This window comes from Mustela erminea, chromosome 13 (genome assembly GCF_009829155.1).
Source record: "Mustela erminea isolate mMusErm1 chromosome 13, mMusErm1.Pri, whole genome shotgun sequence".
Taxonomy (NCBI): Eukaryota; Metazoa; Chordata; class Mammalia; order Carnivora; family Mustelidae; genus Mustela; species Mustela erminea.
Window position 1 is genome coordinate 92,647,441 of NC_045626.1, and position 23,878 is coordinate 92,671,318.

At 46.2% G+C, this 23,878-nt stretch overlaps 1 protein-coding gene and 1 long non-coding RNA gene across 8 annotated transcripts in view; both read left to right on the plus strand.

Moving 5' to 3' along the window:
* Positions 1 to 21,148, plus strand: part of ZNF84 (zinc finger protein 84) — a 66,862-nt gene extending 45,714 nt beyond the window's left edge. For 5 of the 7 annotated variants that reach the window (XM_032309898.1, XM_032309896.1, XM_032309897.1 and 2 more), the window contains exons 3-5: positions 11,413 to 11,539; positions 12,173 to 12,268; positions 18,459 to 21,148. In XM_032309898.1, coding sequence (XP_032165789.1) covers positions 11,506 to 11,539; positions 12,173 to 12,268; positions 18,459 to 20,443 — 2,115 coding nt within the window. In that variant the 5' untranslated portion in view covers positions 11,413 to 11,505 and the 3' untranslated portion in view covers positions 20,444 to 21,148. Of the gene's footprint in view, positions 1 to 4,959; positions 4,987 to 11,412; positions 11,540 to 11,564; positions 11,958 to 12,172; positions 12,269 to 18,458 lie in introns of those variants that run through there. The other 2 variants (XM_032309894.1, XM_032309900.1) reach the window with 2 other exon arrangements.
* Positions 17,842 to 18,411, plus strand: LOC116571707. The gene is made up of 2 exons (XR_004277954.1): positions 17,842 to 18,291; positions 18,326 to 18,411. It is a non-coding gene; the product is annotated as an uncharacterized LOC116571707 (long non-coding RNA).
* Positions 21,149 to 23,878: the final 2,730 nt, after the last annotated feature.

The following is a 23,878-nucleotide window of genomic DNA, read 5'->3' on the forward strand; positions in this document are numbered from 1 at the left end:
GAGAGGCAGGCACACAGAGAGAGAGAAACAGGCTTCCCACCTAGCAGAGAGCCCGATGTGGGGCTCGATCCCAGGACCCTGAGATCATGACCTGAGCCAAAGGCAGAGGCTTAATCCACTGAGCCACCCAGGTGCCCCAACCTTTTTTTTTTAAAGATTTTTAAAAATTTTTATTTATTTGACAGAGATCACAAGCAGGCAGAGAGGCAGTCAGAGAGAGAGGGGGAGGCAAGCTCCCTGCTGAGCAGAGAGCCTGATGCGGGGCTCGATCCCAGGACCCTGGGATCATTGTAACCCACTGAGCCACACATGTGCTCCTACATATTTTAATAGTTTAATTTATTGACTGTTTTTCTTTTAATTATTGTTTTTGCCTTTGTATTATGTATAGGGAAATTTTTCCGCAAATTACACAAATACTGTGGTGTTTTTTTTTTTTTTTTAAGATTTTATTTATTTGTTAGAGAGAGATACAGAGTGCAAGCACAGGCAGACAGAATGGCAGGCAGAGGCAGAGGGAGAAGCAGGCTCCCCGCCGAGCAAGGAGCCGATGTGGGACTCGATCCCAGGACGCTGGGATCATGACCTGAGCCGAAAGCAGCTGCTTAACCAACTGAGCCACCCAGGCGTCCCTGTGGGTTTTTTTTTAAAGACTTTTTTCACATTAAAAAAAAAAAAAAAAGATTTTATTTATTTATTTATTTGAAAGAGTACAAGCAGGGAGAGCAGTGAGGGAGAGGCGGAAGCAGACTCCCCACCCAGCAGGAAGCTTGCTGTAGGACTCCATCCCAGGACCCTGGGATCATGACCTGAGCCCAAGGCAGATGCACAACTGACTGAGCCACCCAGGCGCCCTCTCCCGCCTTTTTAATTAACATATAATGTATTATTTGTTTCAAGGGTACAGGTCTGTGATTCATCAGTCTTTTTTTTTTTTTTTTTTTTTTGAAGATTTTATTTATTTATTTGACAGAGATCACAACCAGGCAGAGAGGCAGGCAGAGAGAGAGGAGGAAGCAGGCTCCCTGCTGAGCAGAGAGCCTGATGCAGGGATTGACCCAGGACCCAGAGATCATGACCTGAGCGGAAGGCAGAGGCTTTAACCCACTGAGCCACCCAGGCACCCTTGATTCATCAGTCTTTTTTTTTTTTAAGATTTTATTTATTTATCAGAGAGAGAGAGGGAGAGAGCGAGCACAGGCAGACAGAATGGCAGGCAGAGGCAGAGGGAGAAGCAGGCTCCCCGCTGAGCAAGGAGCCCGATGTGGGACTCGATCCCAGGACGCTGGGATTCTGACCTGAGCTGAAAGCAGCTGAGTCTCCCTTTTTGGTTTCGTCCTGTTTCATTTTTTTCTCTCTTCCCCTGTGATCCTCTGTCTTGTTTCTCAGATTCTACATATCCATGAGATCACATGATAATTGTCTTTCTCTGATTGATGTAATTTCACTTAGCATAATACCTGTCATTGCAAATGGCAAGATTTCCTGGTTTTTTTGATGGCTGCGTAGTATTCCTTTGTGTATATATATCACATCGTCTTTACCCACTCATCTGCTGATGGACATCTAGGTTCTTTCCATAGTTTGGCTATTGTGTACATTGCTGCTATGAACTTCAGGGTGCCTCACTTCTGTCTTCTTAAGGCATTATTTGGTTTAAATGAAAATCCATATGGAATTAGTTTGTTGTAATGTGAGAGACGAAACTAGCCTTATTTTCTTTTTAAATGTTAATCACTTCTGTTCTTTTTTTTTTTTTTTAAAGATTTTATTTATTTATTTGAGAGAGAGAGAGACAGTGAGAGAGAGCATGAGCGAGGAGAAAGTCAGAGGGAGAAGCAGACTCCCCATGCAGCTGGGAGCCCGATGTGGGACTCGATCCCGGGACTCCGGGATCATGACCTGAGCCGAAGGCAGTCGACCAACCAACTGAGCCACCCAGGCGTCCCTCACTTCTGTTCATTAAACAAGCCAGTTTTACTCATGGTTTTGAAATGCCACATTTGGGGTGCCTTGGGGGGCTCTGTCCATTAAGCGTTTGCTTTCAGCTCAGGTCTTCATCCCAGGGTCCCGGGATTGAGTCCCGCATCAGGTTTCCCGCTTGGGGGGAGTCTGCTTCTCCCTCTCTTTCTGCCCCTCCCCCTGCTTGTGTGCACTGTCTCAAATAAATAACATCTTAAAAAAAAAAAAAAAAGAAATGCCACATTTATTGTCTGCTAAATTCCAAATTTGAGCTGTAATGCTTCATGCATCTGCATGTCTTATGGAGACAGTGTCAAAAGTTTTTAATTATTTGTACCCATTAAAATTATGTGGACCTGTTCACATTCATTATTTTGTAATTTTTAAAAAAGATTTATGTTATTTGGGAGTGTGCATGTGTGTTGGGGGAGGGGAAGAGGGAGAATCTTCCAGCAGACTCCCTGCTGAGTGCAGAGCAGAGCCTGACTCTTGAGATCACAGCCTGAGCCAAAATGAAGAGACAGTCGCTTAACCAGGTAAGCCGCCCAGGTGCCCCAGTTACTGTGTATTTCTGAAAGTGTCCAAGCTCTTCCTGAACATTTTTTCTTCCAGATGAACTTTAGAATTGCTTCTTAAAGAAAACCTTTTTGAGATTATGGTTGGAGTCAACTAAAGATACAAATAATTTGGGGCTGAATTATTTCACTGGGAAGTCTTCCTATCCCAGAGCAAGACCAGATTGTGCATGTATGAAGCCTCTTTTTACAGTCCCCATTGGTTGTTTCCATTTCTTTCCAATGGGGCTTACGTGTTTCTTGTCCGAGATAGTCATACATAATTTCTGTGTTTCTTTTCTTTTCTTTTTTAAAGATTTTATTTATTTATTTGACAGAGATCACAAGTAGGCAGAGGGAGAGGGGGAAGCAGGCTCCCTGCTCAGTAGAGACCATGACCTGAGCCAGAGGCAGGGGCTTAACTCACTGAACCACCCAGGCACCCCTGTGGTTTTTTTCTTTGAAAGTAGATTTTATTTGCCATATACATTTTTGCTAAAAATATCCAAACAGAGGGCGCCTGGGTGGCTCAGTCGTTAAGCGTCTGCCTTTGGCTCAGGTCATGATCCCTGGGTCCTGGGATCAAGCTCTGCATCCGGCTCCCTGCTCAGCGGGGAGCCTGCTTCTCCCTCTCCCCCTCCCCCTGCTTGTGTTCTCTCTCTCGCTGTCTCTCTCTCTCTCTCAAATAAATAAATAAATAGATGCAAACAATTTCCCTGTCCCTTAAGATTGGTTGTCTGGGTGTGGTAATGGAGGTCATAGTTTCTTATTTGGCCTGTGTATGTTGCTGAATTTTGCTGTCATGTCCACTGCTGCGGTCATCATGATGGCTAATACCTGCATCGTGCTCCCGTGTCAGCTTCTCTTCTGAGATACGTGTATTTTCACTATCTGAAGGCATTGTTTCTCGTGTAACTCGGAGAAACCTCAGTGTTTCTGACCTGTTGCTGAAGCCTGAATTGCAGAAAGACACGAAAGGGAAGAAGCACTTGTTCCTTTAGGTGGTGTCCGTATGATTCGGGGGCAGCAGGCCGCTCCTGCGTGTCGCTGTGGAAACGCGGGGACCGGACACGTGCCCGGAGATGAGCGCTGACTCGAGGGTGTGCGGCGTGTGTCTGTGCAAACACACACGTGCCGAGCTCCGAGCAGGGAGCGCCTTGTGCACAGGACGGAGGAGACGCGGTGCTGCGGTCCTGCTGCCCGGCCGCCGGGTGTCCCCTCAGGGCCCGCACGGGTCCGCTAACCCGGAGGTTCTGTTAAATGCCTCCTCGGCTTGTCTGTGAGGGTCGAATTATGAAGTGCTCAGAGAAAATTCACATGTTGTCCTTTCGTACTCCGAGGAATACTCCGTTTCCATTTATTATTTCATTTCCTCCTCAGAATCCCACTGTTAAGTGGACCCAAAGGTCCACTTTATCCTCACAATTTTAGTAAGTAAAAAAATGAGACTTAAAAGCTAAGAAAGGAGCATTTGGCGTAAGGAGGGCCATTGCACCATGATTAAAGCATAATCTTCCGGAGATACCCCACCTCCGTATGTCGAACAATACGGCTTTCAACATTGAATGCAAATATCAATAGGATAAGGTAAAACTGAGCAATCTGTAATCTCATGGGAGATTGTAACGCGCTTCCATCAGAAGTTGCTAGAACTGGCTGATGTAAATTGTGGGGGTTGTGGAAGACTTTCTCTGCCTGGTTAAGATGGAAGTTTGTCTGGTTTTGCCCAAAGCCATGTAGCCAGTGGTGGGAACAGTTGGTTGAAATTCAAGTCTTTTTTTTTTAAGATTTTATTTATGTATTTATTTGACAGAGATCACAAGTAGACGGAGAGGCAGAGAGAGAGAGAGGAGGAAGCAGGCTCCCCGCTGAGCAGGGAGCCCGACGCGGGGCTCGATCCCAGGACGCTGAGACCACGACCCGAGCCGAGGGCAGCGGCTTAACCCCCTGAGCCGCCCAGGCGCCCCTGAAGTCTGTCTAACACGGTCACGTAGGCTGTGCCATCCCGTCTGTCTGAAATAGCGGTGCGCTCCGTTCCGCCTGTGAGAGCGGCCGATGCCGCAGCGTCCGGGGCGCGCAGTGAGTGGTTAGCGGGGCTTCACGTCCGGTACGTCCGGATCGGGCTGTCCAGGTGTGCGTTCCTCTGCACCGTCTCCTGTTCTTACCCTGGGCAGCCCCGCGTCCGCCACTCAGAACCGCAGATGACCCTGAACGCCGGCTTCGCAGCAAGCGGGGAAGAGATCGGAGGTGCGGCCTGAACCCACGCCTCGGAGTGCGCAGATCCGGTCGCCCGCGCGGCGTGAGGAAGGAGCTCCCGCGGCCAGGGCCCCGCTCCCGCGGCCAGGGCCCCGCTCCCGGCGCGACGGGCGCAGCCACGGCCTGGCGGAGTTCGGGGCCGGAGCCGAAGAGGCCCGGGGTGCAGCAGGGCTCAGAGCTGCTCCTGTCGCGACAGGACTCGACCATGTTGCAGGTGAGGTGACCGCGGCTTTGTTTTCCGGGGGACCGGGAGGGTGGCTCTGCCTTCTAGGGAAACAAGTGTGAGTAGTCAGGAGGGCGCGGGAGAGGAGCCTCCGCGTAGACCTGCGTTGGGGCAGAACTAGAGCCGTGGTGGGGCCAGGGGCGCGGGCTTCCTGCACCCGGAAGCCTTTCGACTCCGCCGAACCTTCGCTCACAGCCGCTGTTGACCAGCAGCCTCACCAGTAACCTGTTCTGTGTGTGTTACGTGCTGTGTTTTCTGATAAAGTCGGAGAAAGGGAAATGTTACTGACATCAGCGGGAAGAAAAGATACGTTTGTAGAACTATAGTTGTACTGAAGAAATGCACACGTGAGGGACCTGTGGTGCTCAACGGCCAACTTGAGAGCACAAGCAGGGGAGCTGCAGAGGCAGAGGGAGATGCAGGTTCGCGCCGACAGGGAGCCCAGTGCGGGGCTCGATCCCGGGACCCTGGGGTCATGACCTGGGCCGAAGGCAGATGCTTATTGACTGAACCACCCAGGCGCCCTTTCAAGGGCCAACTTTACTAATCATAGGACCTTGAGAAGGTCTTATGATGGGAATTTATTGTTTTGTTAGGGAGAGAGTGGGGGGTGCGGCGCACGAGGAGGCGGAGGAAGGACAGGAAGGACAGGCAGAAGAGGAAACCTTTCTCTCTCTTTTTTTTTTAACAATTTCTTTTTTTTTTTTTTAAGATTTTTATTTATTTATTTGACAGACAGAGATCACAAGCAGGCAGAGAGGCAGGCAGAGAGAGAGGAGGAAGCAGGCTCCCTGCAGAGCAGAAAGCCCGATGTGGGGCTCGATCCCAGGACCCTGAGATCATGACCTGAGCCGAAGGCAGAGGCTTTAACCCACTGAGCCACCCAGGCGCCCCACAATTTATTTTTTTTTATTAACATAAAATGTATTATTAGCCCCAGGGGTACAGGTCTGTGAATCGCCAGGTTTACACAGGAGAGGAGGAAATCTTAAACAGATTCTGCACCCAGTGCAGAGCCTAACAGGCTCGATATCACATCCCTGAGATCGTGACCTGAGCCAGAATCAAGGGTCAGATGCGTCATGGACTGAGCCACACAGGCGGCCCCTGAATTTTTATAAACCATAGTGTCCTACATAATTAATGAATTTGAGCTGCAAACTTGGTTTTCTAATTTTTAGTTTTTGTAATAAAGAAATAAGAATATTTCTGTGGGTTACAGTATCCAAAGGTAAAAGTAAATTAGTTCTTCATAGAAAGTAAATATTTCTTGGTCATGCTTTGATGAAATCTTTGAATAAATGATATAGTGTGGGTAATGTCCTCAGAGAAATGTGGTAAGTCCATGGGTATTACAGTCATTTTTCCTAGTTTTCCACAGAATGTGACCCAAGGGGAAAATACCAAAGCACTTAGTAATCATAATTGTATATTTAAGTACCTCTTTAATTGTGAAGCAGAATTCACATATGGAAAAGTACCTAAAATGTAAAAGTACAGTTTAAGGAGTTATTACCAAGTGCATATGCATGAAGCTATCATTCAGGTCAAGAAGTAGAACATTCCGGGGCGCCTGGGTGGCTCAGTTGGTTAAGCTGCTGCCTTCGGCTCCGGTCATGATCCCAGGGTTCTGAGATCGAGTCCCACATCGGGCTTCTTGCTCGGCGGGGAGCCTGCTTCTCTCGCTGCCTCTGCTTTCCACTTTGCCTGCTTGTGTGTGCTCTCTCCCTAACTCTCTTCTGACAAATAAATAAATAAAATTTAAAAAAGAAGAAGAAGAAGAAGAAGAAGACTCCCAGCCCAGATGAGGCCCTTTCTGTGCCAATCACAAGCCCTCCCTCCTCACCTAGAACTGGGACGCTGACTTCTGTTGTAACCATTTCTGTCCTCCTCTTTCTAGTGTTCCTTTAACACTGCAGTTTGGTGTCGTCTGCTGTATAGTAATTTGTGTTTTGTTTCTTTCACTTCATATTTTGTTCATGAGGTTAATTGAAAGTGCAGCCCGCTGTCCAGTGAGGGCAGCTTCCTAGTATCACTGGAGTGAGTGTTCAAAATTCCAGTTGTCTTATAAAAACGCAAATTGTTTGAAGTTTGTTTGGATCAGAATCTGGGTAAAGTTCATACAGTGTAATTGGTTCATCTGCTCTCTTAAGACCCTCTTAACCTATTGGGTCTTTTTTCCTAGCCCGATTTTTTTTTTTTTAAGTTACTTGACAGACAGAGATCACAAGTAGGCAGAGAGAGAGGAGGAAGCAGGCTCCCTGCCTAGCAGAAAGCCTGATGCGGGGCTCGATCCCAGGACCCTGAGACCATGACCCCAGCTGAAGGCAGAGGCTTTAACCCACTGAGCCACCCAGGTGCCCCCATTTCTTTTTTTTAAGATGTTATTTATTTGAGAGAGAGCATGAGTGTGTGAGCCGGGAAGAGGGGCAGAGGGAGAGGGAGAAGCAGACTCGCCCCTTAGCAAAGAGCGCGACGTGGGACTCAATCCCAGGACTCCAGGATCATGCCCTGAGCTGAAGGCAGATGCTTCACTGACTAACCCAGGCGCCCCTCCTCACCACATTTTTGGCGGAAGAGGCCAGGTGGTCTATTCTGTGGATTTCCCACTGTCCGGGTTTTGCTAGTGTTGCTGGTGTGTTCTGTAGAGCTGTGCTGTCCGGTACAGAAGCCACTGGCCACATCAGCTGATTCAATTTAAAAGGATTAAATGTAGGGGCGCCTGGGTGGGTCAGTAGGTGAAGTGTCTGCCTCCAGCTCTGGTCATGATCTGAGAGTCCTGGGATCGAGCCCCACATCAGCCTCCTTGCCTGGCAGGGTTCCTGCCTCTCCCTCTGCTGCTCCCCCTGCTGTGCTTTCTCTCTCTCTCTCTCTCTGACAAATAAATAGAATCTAAAGAACATAAAATGAATAAAATAAATAGAATAAAAATAAAATAAAATGATTAGATTCAGCCCCAAGTTCACACTAGCCACATTTCAAGTGCTCAGAAGCCATGAATTAGCACAGATAAAGGATATCTCCATCTTCACAGATCTGATCTGGAGGCTTGATCAGATTTAGGTGTCGCTTTTTTGGCAAGAATATTTCAGAGGTTTTGGTACATACTTTCAGGAAGCAGCTCCTGTCTGCTAGCATTGTCTGTGGTTGTTGCCTTGATGGATTATTTCCATAGGGGCTACTCAATGATACGCTGCATTGACCTCCTCTTTTTCTTCCACTTTTTTTTTTTTTTAAGATTTTATTTATTTGGCAGAGAGAGAGATCACAAGTAGGCAGAGAGGCAGGCAGGGGGTGGTGGGGAGCGGGAAGCAGGCTCCCTGCTGAGCAGAAAGCCTGATGTGGGGTTGGATGCCATGACCTGAGCCGAAGGCAGATGCTTAACCCACTGAGCCACCCAGGTGGCTTCCTTTTGAAAATTTAATAAGCTTTTTTATTTTTTTTTCAATTTTTTTCTATTGTTTCTTTGTATGTTCTTTTAATTAGTAAATACGCTTTATCTGCATCTTTCAAGGTGATCACTATCTCTTCTTAACTTGTTAGTGTAGTGAATATCTTTATTTTTTTTTATCTTTAGTGTTAAACCAACCTTTAATTTCTGAATAAACCAGCTCAGTCTTGATGTATTTTCTTCCGTATATATTGTTCTGCATAGTGTGGTCACGTGTCGGTTAGGATTTTCACAACAATGTTCATCTGTAATTTGGCCTTTGCTTTTCCTTTCTTGCAATATTCTTACTGAGTTTTGTTATCAAGGTTATGCTTGTATCAGAATATTTAGTGTTGTGTTCTTGCTTCCATATTCCATAGTTGTTTAGTAAAATAGGAATTTTGCATTAAATATCTACAGAATTAACTAGTAAAGCTGTTGTTTTGTGAGGAGATTTTATGTTGGAGATTTTTTTTTTAACTTTTATTTTTTTATTTATTTGTCAGAGAGACAGAGAGAGTACAGGCAGGCAGAGAGGCAGACAGAGGCAGAGGGAGAAGCAGGCTTCCCGCAGAGCAAGGAGCCTGATGCAGGATGCAGGACTCAGTCCCAGGACCCTGAGACCATGACCTGAGCCCAAGGCAGATGCTTAACCCTCTGAGCCACCCAGGAGCCCCTGTGTTACAGTTATTCTCATTACACAGTTACTCCTGGATGAATATTTACATTGGCTACAGAATCCTTCCTTTCAGCACTTTTAAAATGTTCTCCTTTCTACTGGCCTCTGTGCCTTTGAGTAAGACATCTGCAGCCCTTTGAACTGCTCCCTGTGAGAGTCATGTGACTCCTCCTTTGTCTGTATTCCCTAGCAGTTGGGTCGTGATGTGTTTGGTCGGCTCTCTTCGGGTCTGTGCAGTTGGGGGTCCAGCCCGTCTCCTGAGTCTGCCACCTTATGCCTTTTGCCACATTTGGGGAGCGTGGAGCTGTCACTTGTTCCGTCTGCCACGCTCCTGCTTTTCTTTTCTTGGAACTCCTGAGACGCGTTTGTTGTTGTCTGGCCCTGTCCTGAGCCCTGAAGGTCTGAAGCTCATTTTTAAGTCTTCTTTTCTCTCAGTTACTCAAAATGGGTACTTTTATTGACTGGCTTCAGGTTTGCTGGCCCTTGTCAAAGTGTGTGATGTCCTGATGTCCTGTTAAGGTGAGGTTTTGTATTTTATGATGCTAGCTGCATTTTTTTTTTTAAAAGATTTTATTTATTTATTTGACAGAGAGATCACAAGAAGGCAGAGAGGCAGGCAGAGAGAGAGGAGGAAGCAGGCTCCCCGCTGAGCAGAGAGTCTGATGCAGGGCTTGATCCCAGGACCCTGAGATCATGACCTGAGCCGAAGGCAGCGGCTTAACCCACCGAGCCACCGAGGCGCCCCGCTAGCTGCATTTTTTAGAGTGCATGTGTTCTGGTCATCTCGGGAGGCTTTGGGACAGAAATCCATCATGACATAAAATCCAGAAATCTTTCTGAGACCTAGATTTGGTTATATCACTCCTCTTCCGTGAGTCATGGCTAGCTGTTGGCAACAAGAGCGTGTCTAGCTCAGGGGCGCCTGGGTGGCTCAGTCACCGAGCTGTGCTCGGTGGGGAGTCTGGTTGAGATTCTGTCTCCTCTGCCCTTCCCCCAAATAAATCTTTTTTTTTTTTTTTAAGATTTTATTTATTTGACAGAGATCGCAAGTAGGCAGAGAGGCAGGCAGAGAGAGAGGAAGGGAAGCAGGCTTCCCGCTGAGCAGAGAGCCCGGCACTGGGCTCGATCCCAGGACCCCGAGATCATGACCCGAGCCGAAGGCAGAGGCCTCAACCCACTGAGCCACCCAGGCGCCCCCCAAATAAATCTTTAATTAAAAAAAGAAAGGAAGGGCGCCTGGGTGGCTCAGTGGGTTAAGCCGCTGCCTTTGGCTCAGATCATGGTCTCAGGGTCTTGGGATCGAGTCCCGCATCGGGCTCTCTGCTCAGCGGGGAGCCTGCTTCCTCCTCTCCTCTCTCTGCCTGCCTCTTTGCCTGCTTGTGATCTCTCTGTCAAATAAATAAATAAAAAATCTTAAAAAAACAAATAAATTAATTAATTAAAAAAAAATAAAAAAAGAAAGGAAAAGTGTCTAGGTTGGTTAACTCCAGTTAGCCCCGCTTCCCACATGGCCTTTACTCGAATCCCTACCTCACACCCTCTGATGCTGTCTAACTGAACCACTTGTACCTCCCGAATTCCAGCAGTTTTGGGGTTTCATTGGAGCTGTTGGCTCCCAGTGTGTCTTTGCATCCCCATTTTACTTTATTTTTTTAAAGATTTTTTTAATTTGAGAAAGAGCGGGAGCATGAGCAGCGGGGAGGGGCAGAGGGAGTGGGATAAACAGGCTCCTCGCTGAGCAGGGAGTTGGATGTGGGGCTTGATCGTGACCTGAGCTGATAGTAGACCTTTAACTGACTGAGCTACTCAGGTGCCCCGCCTCCCCGTTTTGTGGGAAGTACTGCTAATTTCCTAAAACTCATCTCAAGCTTTGCCTCTTGGAAAGAGCCTCAGTTGATGCTCAGACTGATGCTCTTGCTCTGACCCATGTTGTGCCCTCCGTTCATTTCTGCCTCTGCTATTACGATGGCCTGTTGTTGGAGCAGGTGTGTAGGTTTGCAGCCCTCTGCAAGGCTGTGCAGCTTTTTAAGCTGTTTTACTCTCTTTCTTTTGGTGCCGCTTCTCCGGTGCCCCAGCTGCGGTGCGGTACACGTTTTGTTGGTGGTTCAGAAGATGCAAAGTTGCGAGCTCCAGTTGTCAGGTATCCTGTGAACAGAGGGATGGAAGGGTGCATCGTGGCATATTTCTCCCGGAGACGTGATGCAGAGGAGTCACGGTCGTCCCTCTCCGTGGCTTGCTGTGATGGAATGGCGTGCGCTCGTCATGCAGCAGCCCTTGCTGCGGGTTCACCGGGGCTGTGCTCTTACAGGAGGCGTTCTCGTTTGAAGATCTATCTGTGGACTTCACCCAGAAGGAATGGCAGCTCCTGGACCCCAGTCAGAAGGACCTGTACAAGGATGTCATGTTGGAGAACTACAGCAGCCTTGTGTCCCTGGGTAAGGCAGCTCCCCGATGACCTGCTGGCGGGCCCAGCACCTCACTTTCTGAGTTGCCAAGATCTCTGCAGCTTCTGAAATCTTTAGTGGTTTTGGACCTGAGTTTAGGAGATTGAAAGTTCCCTGTGCTGTGATGCTAGGGAAGGCGTCTGTGCCTCACCTTGGGATAACAAAGACTTACTTTCCATGTGCAGCTCTGAAACTGATCAGGGCGGTGGTGGTGTTACCATTAGTAGTTGGCACCAATGCGAGGAACGTACGGTATTTCGCGTACTGTTCACATGTGGCCTTATTTACAGAGCAGTTTTGTGTGGCTGGTACGATGATTCTCCTTTTAAGTAACTTTCCCAAGGACTGGAAGCTGGGAAGTGCAAGTGTCTGGATTTGCACCCAGGCAGACTGGCCCAGAGCCTCTGAAGTGAGTAATGGTTTGGGGTTTGGATTATAGAAGTCCGAGAGTCTTAGACCCCAGTAGCCACCAGTGAAGACTGTTGCCTTTGACAATTCCTTACTCTGTTGATAGACCAGTGGGGTAGCTTCACTGTGTCCCCCTGATGCCAGACCTTGCTCATTCTTCAGAGGCCCTAAAGCCCAAGCAGTGGGGGCCACGTCTTTTGTGTTTTCCCCAAACAGGGTACGAAGTCGTGAAACCTGAGGTCATCTTCAAGTTGGAGCAAGGGGAAGAGCCGTGGACTGGAGACGGGGAGGCCCCGAGTTCAGGCGGCCCAGGTGGGTGTGAGAACCAGACAGGTGCGGGCCGCAGAGACTCCGTCTCCGCTGTCCGTGGGCGTGGGTGACGTGTGCCCTGGAGAGGGCTCTTCCCGACCCCTGCAGCTTTTGTGCTGATTCAGGATAGCTGACCTGAGCCACTCACGTAAGTCACGCTTAGATGTGGCTGCTCTGCGTGTCACATAAAGCAGAATATTCTCGGCTTGTCCAGGCCATGAAGTATTCCGGCTGTCAGGTCTGGGATGTCGACTTCTTGTTTGGTTTTCTGATATGTTTAGTGTCCTTCTGTCCTCTGTTCACCGCTCGTACCTTCAGGAGGTTTCCTCTGCTCTCATTCAGGCATCCGATGCCCAGAGAAGTGCCAGGGGAGCAAGGACGTCCTCCTCATCCCCCCCGAACAGCGGTCCTTTTCCTCCTTTTGGGATACTGGTGTCTGCTCTACTTCTCCTGTAGATTAGACACCATGGAGCACCTCGAATGTTCTCTCTTCACTTCTTATTTCAGACTCTTGCCTTTGGAAACTATCTTTTTAACTTCTCAAGTGACACTTGAAACTAGGCGCATGATGTCTCATTCCTGGATTTTCCAAATTGCTTAATGGGTCTAGAGTCTTACCTTTTATAAGTGTTCTCAAATTATACCATGAATTTCAGTTCCTAAATCAGCCAGCTGTCTCTGATCCGTTTTCCGGCCCTACTCATCTGCTAAGTGACGTTGTTTCAGGCTCCCTCGAAAGTAGACCCTGAGATTACATGTCTGAGTGCCGTGAGTTTACCGTGATGGGAGAAAGAGCAGTGAGATGGGGGAGAAGGAATGGCAGTGTGTGTGGCGGAAGGGGTGTGACCCATGGTGGTTGTTGGGAGCCCCATGGGGCCAGGAAGCTGGTCACCCTCTAACTCCCACCTCTCCGGGCTTGAGCATTGCCTTGGGGGTGTTAACTCCCCAGAACGTCCAGAATCCCTGCATATAGACCCAGCAGAGGGGGTCAGAGGGATGTGGGTCCCTGGGGTAGGCCCCACAGTCTGCCCGAGGTGCTTGTCCCTTTGAATGTAGCTGAGGCGGCAGGAGCGTCTGCTACAACCTGTGGCCTCTTCCTCCAGGATCTCTGCGGTCTGAGTCTGTGCAGGCTGTCAGCTGGCTATCCCTTCCCCCAGTTCATGGCCAACTCCATTCAAACGTTTCTCTGTTTTCAGGTGTAATATTTCTTCTTCTCTGCATCTGAATGTTTGGTTGTGCTTTATCTTAGTCCTTTCTGCATTATCTCTGTTTCTGCTGCATTCATACTCACAGAATGTTCCTTGACTGTTTCAGCTAAATTTCTCTTTTTTTTTCGGAAGTCGCATCCCAGACCTGATCACAGTGCACGTGATGTTCTTGAGCTGGGTGGTCCCGGGGCTGTGTGCGTGCATAAACACAAGGCTTACAGTTTATATCCACTTACTTGTCAGACAATATTTATGCAATAAGCCCATTGTTTTAATTCAGGTGCTTTTAGCCAGGTGTGCATTGGATTACCTGGGCATTTTTTTCCAACAGTAAATGTTACGGATCCATTACCGGTAAAATTGATGCAGTACAGTGGTGTAAGTGTAGTTTTAAAATGGAGTAGTCTAGAGCTGGAGGTGGTAGTTTGAGGAAACTTGTGATTCTTATGCACCCCTCATTCATTGATAGCCTCCATTTGAATGACGACTAAAGATGATTGGAAATAAAAGACCTAGAGAACACCTTAGGGGAGCATAGAAATTAGTTAAGTTAAGATATTTACATTTATTTTATTATTATTTGTAAAGATTTTATTTATTTATTTGTCAGAGAGCGAGCGAGCACAGGCAGACACAGTAGTGGGCAGAGGCAGAGGGAGAAGCAGGCTCCCTGCTAAGCAAGGAGCCCAATGTGGGACTGGAGCCCGATGTGGGACTCGATCCCAGGACGCTGGGATCATGACCTGAGCCGAAGGCAGCTGCCTAACCAACAGCCACCCGGGCTTCCCTAGTTTTTTGTTTCTAATTCAGCGTTTAAACATTGACCATTTATGCTTCATTTCAGTGCATTGCACTTGTAGTCTAAGTTAACTATACAAGGCCTGTGTATCGGGGTCCTCAAGACCACTGCCACGTTCAGAGAGCTGCGAGGAGGACTCAGGATATCGTCCATGTGGCGAGGACTTCTTCTTCTTTTTTTTTTTTTAATTTTTAATTTTTAATTTTTATTTTTATTTTATTTTTATTTTTTTTTTTAAAGATTTTATTTATTTATTTGTCAGAGAGAGAGAGAGAGCAAGAGCGAGCACAGGCAGAGTGGCAGGCAGAGTCAGAGGGAGAAGCAGGCTCCCTGCGGAGCAAGGAGCCCGATGTGGGACTCGATCCCAGGACGCTGGGATCATGACCTGAGCCGAAGGCAGCTGCTTAACCAACTGAGCCACCCAGGAGTCCCTTAATTTTTAATTTTTTATAAACATATTTTTATCCCCAGGGGTACAGGTCTCTGAATCGCCAGGTTTACACACTTCACAGCACTCACCAAAGCACATACCCTCCCCAATGTCCATAACCCCACCCCCCTTCTCCCAACCCCCCCCAGCAACCCTCAGTTTGTTTTGTGAGATTAAGAGTCACTTATGGTTTGTCTCCCTCCCAATCCCATCTTGTTTCATTTATTCTTCTCCTACCCCCTTAAGCCCCCATATTGTGTCTCCACTTCCTCATATCAGGGAGATCATATGATAGTTGTCTTTCTCCGCTTGACTTATTTCGCTAAGCATGATAGGCTCTAGGTCCATCCACGTTGTCGCAAATGGCAAGATTTCATTTCTTTTGATGGCTGCATAGTATCCATTGTATATACAGACCACATCTTCATTATCCATTCATCTGTTGATGGACATCTAGGTTCTTTCCATAGTTTGGCTATTGTGGACATTGCTGCTATAAACATTCGGGTGCACGTGCCCCTTCGGATCACTACGTTTGTATCTTTAGGGTAAATACCCAGTAGTGCAATTGCTGGGTCATAGGGAAGTTCTATTTTCAACATTTTAAGGAACCTCCATGTTGTTTTCCAGAGTGGCTGCACCAGCTTGCATTCCTACCAACAGTGTAGGAGGGTTCCCCTTTCTCCGCATCCTGGCGAGCACTTCTTAACAGCAACATAATGACAGCTTCCTCGTCAGCGAAAGGGCACAAACAGAGGCTGGAGGAATCCGGGGGCAGGTGTCCTGTGCTGCTCCCTCATTGAGGGTCACCCCAACGATGAAAGTGCAGTAATGTGTGTAGAGTTTCTGCACAGGGAAGCACACTAAGGACCCAGCGCCCGGGGGCCTCTGCCTGGCACACAGCAGCATTACGGACTCCCAGGATAGCAGGTGCTGAGCACAGGGAGCCCCTGCTGTATCAGCTGGGAGTGGTGAGCGCACCCCGGAACCCAGGCTCCAGATGGCAGCCAAGGGCTACCCTGTAATAGCCATATACCATAGAATTTGAAGAGAGAGTGATGTCTCTCACTCTTCAGGTATTGTGCTGGGTGGTGCGGTTCCTTGGTGAGCATTGGAGATCAGTTCCCTGCCCGTGCGGGGCTTATTTTCTCCTAGGAGGACAAAGGAAATCACGTTGGAATAACCAGGATAAAGCCCAGACCCTCAAAGTTCGATCACAGACGTAGATTAGGTAGATGATAACAGCGTAGAGGATTTGTTGCTCTCCTTAGGCTGCCGTAACAAAATGCCACAGACAGATAAATAGCAGAAGGCTGTTGGCACAATTCTGGAGGCCAGGGTCAAGGCGCCTGTGTGATTGGGTTCTGATGAACGTGGTCGGGCTGGCTTGCGCAGAGCTGCCTTGTGGCCTTGTGGCTTTGGCCTCCTGTGGCCTTGCTTCATTTGTGCAAGGGGTGGGGGTGAGGTCTGCTCTGGTGTTTCTGATAAGGATACTAATCCTTTTGGATCAGGGCCCCACCCCTTGTTCTCATTTAGCCTTAATTCCTTTGAGACCCCATTTCCAAATACAGCTACACTGTTGGTTAGGGCTTCAACATAGAGGTTTGGGGGTGGGGGGTGGTAAGGGGGCTGCACAAATGTTCAGTGCACAACACAGTCACGTGGAGAAGCCAGTTCTAGACACAAAGACCAAAATGAGTGAGCTGTGTGAACTGGGGGAAAGTGTTCCCTGAAGAAATGACAAATATGAATGTATTAGGTCAGGAAGGGACTTGGTGACTTCAGGACAACAGAAAGGAAGCCTTTCTGTCTGGGGGTCTGTGTGCCAGGGAGATAGTGTGCTGTGTGTGAGACCTAGGTCATACATTGACTTGTAAGCAGTAGGAAGGTGGTTAGATTGAAGTAATTTTTTTTTAAGATTTTATTTATTTATTTGACAGATCACAGGTAGGCAGAGAGGCAGGCAAAGAGAGAGGAGGAAGCAGGCTCCCCGCTGAGCAGAGAGCCTGATGCGAGGCTCAATCCCAGGACCCCGGGACCATGACCTGAGCCGAAGGCAGAGGCTTTAACCCACTGAGCCACCCAGGCGCCCCTGATTGAAGTAATTTTAAATTTAAAAAAGTAATTAAAAAAATAAATAAATAAAAATTTTACATTTTCTAAAAAGATTTTATTTATTAGAGAGAGAGCATGCGCACGTGCGCACAAGCAAGGGGACAGGTACAGGGAGAGAGAGAAGCAGACTCCCCACTGAATGGGGAGCCTGATGCACAGGAACCTGGGATCATGACCTGAGCTGATGATGCTTAACCAACTGAGCCACCCAGGTGCCCTGATTTACATGTTGTTGTTGTTGTTTTAAAGATTTGTTTATTTGAGAGAGCATGCGTGCAAATGGAGGGAAGGGCAGAGGGAGTTGAGGAGGGAGACAAGCAGAACCTTACTGAGCACAGAGCCCCCCGGTCCCACAACCCTGAGATCATGACTCTAGCTGTAAACAAGAGTTGGGCACTTAGCCAACTCAACCACCCATGCTCAGATTTACATTTTTAAAAGTCTGACCTGAGTGCATTGTTGAAAATGTAATGGGAAGCAGGGAAACCAGGTGGAAGGATATTTCACTGAGAAAAGTGGAGAGAGTTGGGGTATCTGGGATATACCACAAATGACCAACCATAAAGCAGTCCCATTTTTCTAGTGAGAAAAAGGTAAAAATTTCCAAATGTGTACTTAGTCTAACAATGTAATATTTAAAGTAATGCAAAGTTGTAAGTTTAATTTACAAAGACTTCATTTGCTGCTCTCACATTTCCTATGACCACTTTATTCGGACTGTTAACCTCCATCTCAAAACTAATATTTCTATACTAGACTCTGATTTTAACCACCACACCTCTTTTTCCCTCATCCCTTATCTTAGGGTATTTTCAGTGAAAGAACACATAGGTCTTAAAGTTTTGTGCCTGAATAGATTAAATGAAGGACGATGCGTTCCATGAAATGGCTGTCTTGGTAATAATACTGAAAACGTGCTTAGAAAGTTTCAAAATTCCAGAGAATTTAAAAATGGGAAAAAGTTTCACAAATAATTTCTCATTCTTCAATCTTGTAACGGCTTCAGTAGTTCCTCTATCAATCCTGTTGATTTTCTGTCTTCTCCATTAGAATGTAAACTTCACAAGGTCAGGGGCTGACTGTTTTCCGTCCCTAGGGCCTCACGCACTCAGGTTGGAGGAAATCCTCAGAATATCGGATCAGTCTTTCTACCCTCCTTTCTTGGTTCCTCCTTGCTCTTGATGAATTTTTTACATTTTCTCTCCATTTTATAAACTTATATTTGGCAAAACCAGAGGTGACTTACTATATTGCCTGTATCTTATTCCTTTTTATAGAATTTTCTTTTCTTTTTTTCCCCCTTACCTGGATAGATGCTATGCTAGGGACTGAGAGACAATCTTCTGAAGCATCCATGCCTTCAAACAGTGTTGCTAGTTTTGTATTCTGTAAACACAGCCATAGAAGAGGCACTGGGGGAGCTTAGTCCATGGAGTGTCTGCCTTTTGGTTTTGGCTCAGGTCATGATCTCAGGGTCATAGGACTGAGCCCTGTGTTTGGGCTCCAAGCTCAGTGGGAAGTCTGCTTGAGATTTTCTCCCTCTGCCTCTCCCCCTACTTTCATGCCCATTCTCTGAAATTGATTAATAACCCAAGAAAAACCCAACTATGGAAGCATTCACAGGCTTTTCTTTCTTTATAGAACAAGTTTTGCAAGTAAATGGTCACATGGCATGGCAGCAGGATAACCAAGAGAAGCTTAGAAATATGAAACAAGATCATGAATGTGATGCATTTGGGAAAAAATTCAATCAGAGCATGAACTTTGTTCCGTTAAGGAAATCAAACAGTGAAGATGATGTAGATGGATTACTTTTAAAACATCACTTAGATTTACTTATTCCAAAAGCAGATTATGGAAAAACGGAAGCAGGTGGCTTAAGTGTATTTGATAAGTTGTTTCTCCATCCCAAACCTGAGGAAGCTGATAATTGGTTAAAATACTATGAGTATGATAAATATGATAAAATTAACTCTAAGAAGTCACAGATTATCATATATCATAGAAACCGTTTAGGGGAGAAACTCTATGAATGCAGTGAATGTAGGAAACGCTTCAATAAGAAATCAAGTCTCATTAAACATCAGAGCAGACATATAAGAGAGATCGCCTATGGCTGTGGTAACTGTGGCAAAACCTTTCCCCAGAAGTCACAGTTTATTACGCATCACAGAACTCATACAGGAGAGAAACCTTATGATTGTGGCCAGTGTGGGAAGGCCTTCTCCCAGAAGTCGCAGCTCACATCCCATCAGAGAACACACACAGGAGAGAAACCATATGAATGTGGTGAATGTGGGAAAGCCTTCTCCCGGAAGTCACATCTCATCTCACACTGGAGGACACACACAGGTGAAAAACCCTATGGGTGCAATGAGTGTGGGAGGGCCTTTAGTGAGAAGTCAAATCTTATTAATCATCAGAGAATTCATACAGGAGAGAAACCTTTTGAATGCAGAGAATGTGGGAGAGCTTTCAGCAGGAAGTCACAGCTCGTTACACATCACAGGACTCACACAGGAACAAAACCCTATGGATGTAGTGATTGCAGAAAAGCCTTCTTTGAGAAATCAGAGCTCGTTAGACATCAGACAATTCATACTGGAGAGAAGCCCTACGAATGCAATGAATGTCAGAAAGCCTTCAGAGAGCGGTCGAGTCTCATTAACCACCAGAGAACTCACACAGGAGAGAAGCCTCATGTGTGCATTCAGTGTGGGAAAGCCTTCTCTCAGAAGTCACATCTCATATCCCATCAAATGACACACACAGGAGAGAAACCCTTTGTATGCAGTAAATGTGGGAAAGCCTTCAGCAGGAAATCTCAGCTTGTTAGACATCAGAGAACTCACACCGGAGAAAAGCCCTATGAATGCAGTGAATGTGGGAAGGCTTTCAGTGAAAAATTAAGCCTTACTAATCATCAGAGAATTCATACAGGAGAGAAGCCCTATGTGTGCAGCGAGTGTGGGAAAGCCTTTTGTCAGAAGTCACATCTCATATCCCATCAGAGGACTCACACAGGAGAGAAACCCTATGAATGCACTGAATGTGGGAAAGCCTTTGGTGAGAAGTCAAGTCTTGCAACTCACCAGAGAACTCATACGGGAGAAAAACCGTATGGGTGCAGGGATTGTGAAAAAGCCTTCTCCCAGAAGTCACAGCTGAATACTCACCAGAGAATCCACACAGGAGAGAAACCCTATGAATGCAGTCTTTGTAGGAAAGCTTTCTTTGAGAAATCGGAACTAATTAGACATCAAAGAACTCATACAGGAGAAAAACCATACAAATGCAGCGAGTGTGGGAAAGCCTTCAGGGAGAAGTCAAGCCTCATCAATCATCAGAGAACACACACAGGTGAGAAACCCTTTGAGTGCAGTGCATGTGGCAAAGCCTTTTCTCGGAAATCACACCTAATACCACATCAGAGGACACACACCGGGGAGAAGCCCTACGGCTGCAGCGAATGTAGGAAAGCCTTCTCTCAGAAATCACAGCTTGTTAATCACCAGAGAATACACACAGGAGAGAAGCCCTACCAGTGCCATGAATGTGCGAAAGCCTTCTCCCAAAAGTCACAGCTCATTAATCACCAGAGGACTCATACAGCGAAGAAATCCTAGGACTGGGGTTACTGCTACTCTCTGACAGAGCTCTCAGCTCTTCGTTCTTCAGAAAATGCAGTTAGGGTAAACCTTTGAGATAAATAGTCGCATCACATTTTACGTCTGGGTAATCTTTTAGGGTAGGAACTCTGAGGTTAAGTAGGGAGAGCTTTCAGCAGGTTAACCTGTTCATGTAAGAACCCTGAGAGTAGAATGAACCTGTGAGATGCAATGACTTTCAAAACCCTGTCAGACATACAGTGGGAAATGAAAAGCAATGAGAAGTACTGTGAACGTCAGAAAGCCTTGCAGAGGTGACACCTCATTTGCTGTTGGGAAGTATCCTCACTGGGGTAAACCCTAGTCCAGTAAATGAAGAAAAACCCCATGAATGCAGCAAGTAATGTCCTATTTTCATCAAGAAGTCACAGGTCATTGTACATTAAGAAAATACTCTCAGGAATGAAGCTCAGTGGAAATGCTAAATGTGGGACAGTCTTCATCAGGTAATCCAACCATATTGTATTTGGGGGGAATTCATAATGTGGGTCAGACTAACAGTTTAAAGACCTTGGAAACGTGCCCCTAGAAATAAGGCTATAAAGGGAAGCCATGCATTTTTTAATAGGTGGGGTTATCAGAAATGCCCAGTTCTAATGGTTGATGTGTTCACTCTGAAGAATGAAGTTTTTAAAAATGTGTGAATAAATGAAGTCATTGAAATGAAGTCATTGAAGCATATGAATAAGACACTTCTCAGTGGTACTTACGGCTTATTTTCCCGTGTTACACAGTGTGTGTCATATTTTGGAATCACATGTGTAAACGTAATTGCGAGCATGAAACGCACATACCATACCTGGTAATGCCTCTGATGTCAGGACATACTGCGTGCTGCTGGTATTTCTGTTTCACTGATACAGTAAAAAGAGCAATTGATACACCTCTTACTGCTAATATGCAGCTTAAGTGATAGCACCACATCCTTTTTCCTTATGGCTTGTTGGCATATAAAAGGGGTCTGTTGTTGCTGACCTTTCTCTTCAGTTCTGAAAGGCAACATTATATAAATATGTTTGCAACCCTGAGAGAAGTTATATAAAATCTGGTTAATAAGTATTCAAAGGCAGGAACCACAACCTAGCAATAGTGACTCATGAATGAACAGAAGAAAGCAGGTGTGTGAACTCTATCACTCAGCTCTGACTCAGGCTAAATGGCAGTCATGCTCTGCACAGTCTTGTTCCCATTCATCTTGGCACCTCTGTGCATCAAGTAGATGTACTTAAAACAGCGTGTATGTTACTTCACTGATGAAATATCATGATGCTGTGTGCTGTTACATTTCTGGTGTTTCTTAAAATATCTTGTAAAAAAAACTAGCTGGAGAAGCCAATTTAAGAGTCACTGTTCAGAAAATGTAAAATCCAGATTCTTGTGGTGAGAAAAATATTTTTGGTGTATTCAAGGAAGCCTGTTTTGCCTTCCTATGAATTTCTGTAACTGCGATTGGTATTAAGAAATAGGATTTTCACTGTTGCATCATTTGAAATATCTGTGTTTCTCCTTTTGTCACCAGTTGCACCCTCTAATGGAGACTCCTGCTGTGAACCTTTCATGTCCAGTAGGGTTCGCTTTGGCAGTGCATGACCCACCCCTTAGCTTAGGTAGAACTTTGCAGTGATCTTTACAATATTCCTTGACAAAGTCAACAGTATTCTGTGTATGATGGTGAAATTCAGAGAAATCCAGCCCTGACCTTGTTACCAGGCTTGGAAAAAAATCAAGACTTCTCTCATACGCAAGTTGCTTTATCAGTATGGTGTCTTGCACTTTTGATTCTAGCAGTATTTTTTTCCCTTTAGTTGCCAATTTTAACATCATTGTTGAAAATTGGGACTTAAAGAGTAATTCTCTAAACCACTGTACCAGGTTAAAAGTATCTAAGTTCTCAAGTTTGTATTCATTCTCAAATGTATGGACTTCCTACTTTTCTGCATAATACCTGAAAGTGATTTTTTTTAAAAGCTTTTATTTATTAATTTGACAGAGAGAAATCACAAGTAGACAGAGAGGCAGCCAGAGAGAGAGAGAGAGAGAGAGAGATAGGGAAGCAGGCTCCCTGCTGAGCAGAGAGCCCGATGCGGGACTCGATCCCAGGACCCTGAGATCATGACCTGAGCCGAAGGCAGCGGCTTAACCCACTGAGCCACCCAGGCGCCCCTGAAAGTGATTTTTTTAAAGATTTTATTTGTTTATTTGACAGAGATCACAATTAAGCAGAGAGGCAGGCAGAGAGAGGAGGAAGCAGGCTCCCTGCTGAGCAGAGCGCCTGATGCGGGGCTTGATCCCAGGACTCTGGGATCATGACCTGAGCTGAAGACAGAGGCTTTAACCCACTGAGCCACCCAGGCGCCCCCCCTGAAAGTGATTTTTATCAACTTCATTTGTAAGACAGTATTGACAGAGTGATGTCTTATTTTGTAGATTTTCCCATTTTTAAATTTCTATCCATCATGATTCTCTTTACTAGTCCCAGAGGTGGATTCATTAGTTCTTGGATTAAGCTTGGAGTCTGTTGTCTAAAAGTGACCTAATTTTGCTCTCTTTAACTCTAGATGATTCCATTTACTCTTAAGCAGTTAAACCCAGTACTTTCCTCACAAAATAATAGAGTTTTGGCACTAGCCCATTGATCTAATACCCAAAAGCAGGTTTTTTGCCTTAGTACCAGTTACCAGTCATCTGAAGGGCTAATGCTGACTGCAGAGGTCTCGTTTATCAGAATGCCTTCTGTGGAGGCCCAGCTATGTTGTGCAGAACTCACTAGGGACTCTTTCTGAAGTCACAAGGGTTTTGATTCTGAAATTAGATATTTCTAGTGTCTATTTTTTAAATTACCTTGGTAAACCATAAAAAAATATGACCCCACATTTCCGCTCATTGCTTCCTACCACAAATCCCACCCACCAATTTTATAGAGGGATTTATGTGTAGCTTCCTGGTGTGCAATAGGTTATGTTGGTTGAATGTGTAAGGAGACCAGGGGGAAGGAGCATCCCCACTCAGGTGCCCCCACTGGCCTGGAGACAGTCCTGCAGAGGACAATTCCTACTGCATTCCTTTTACTAAATAAAGTCTGAGTTTTGGGACCTGTCCTAGGAGGGCCTTCTGTTCAGCGTTTCTCTGTGGGCTTTGGTAATCAGACGCAGTTACCTCTGTGTGGATATGTGTGCTGGACATTTTGATTTCAATATCAACCCTTGTAGAGCCCAAGGAGAAGGAAACCCAAAGAATATCCAGTTTATCCAGCAATGCCTGTATCAAAAAGCAGAATGCAGATCAGTGGGGATTTGGAATCTCCACTGGAGGCACTAATTGGCCGCTTATTCCAGCAATATGCTCGGGTGGTCGATTTCGCCGAACTCCTGAGTCTGTAAATACTGTACCCAC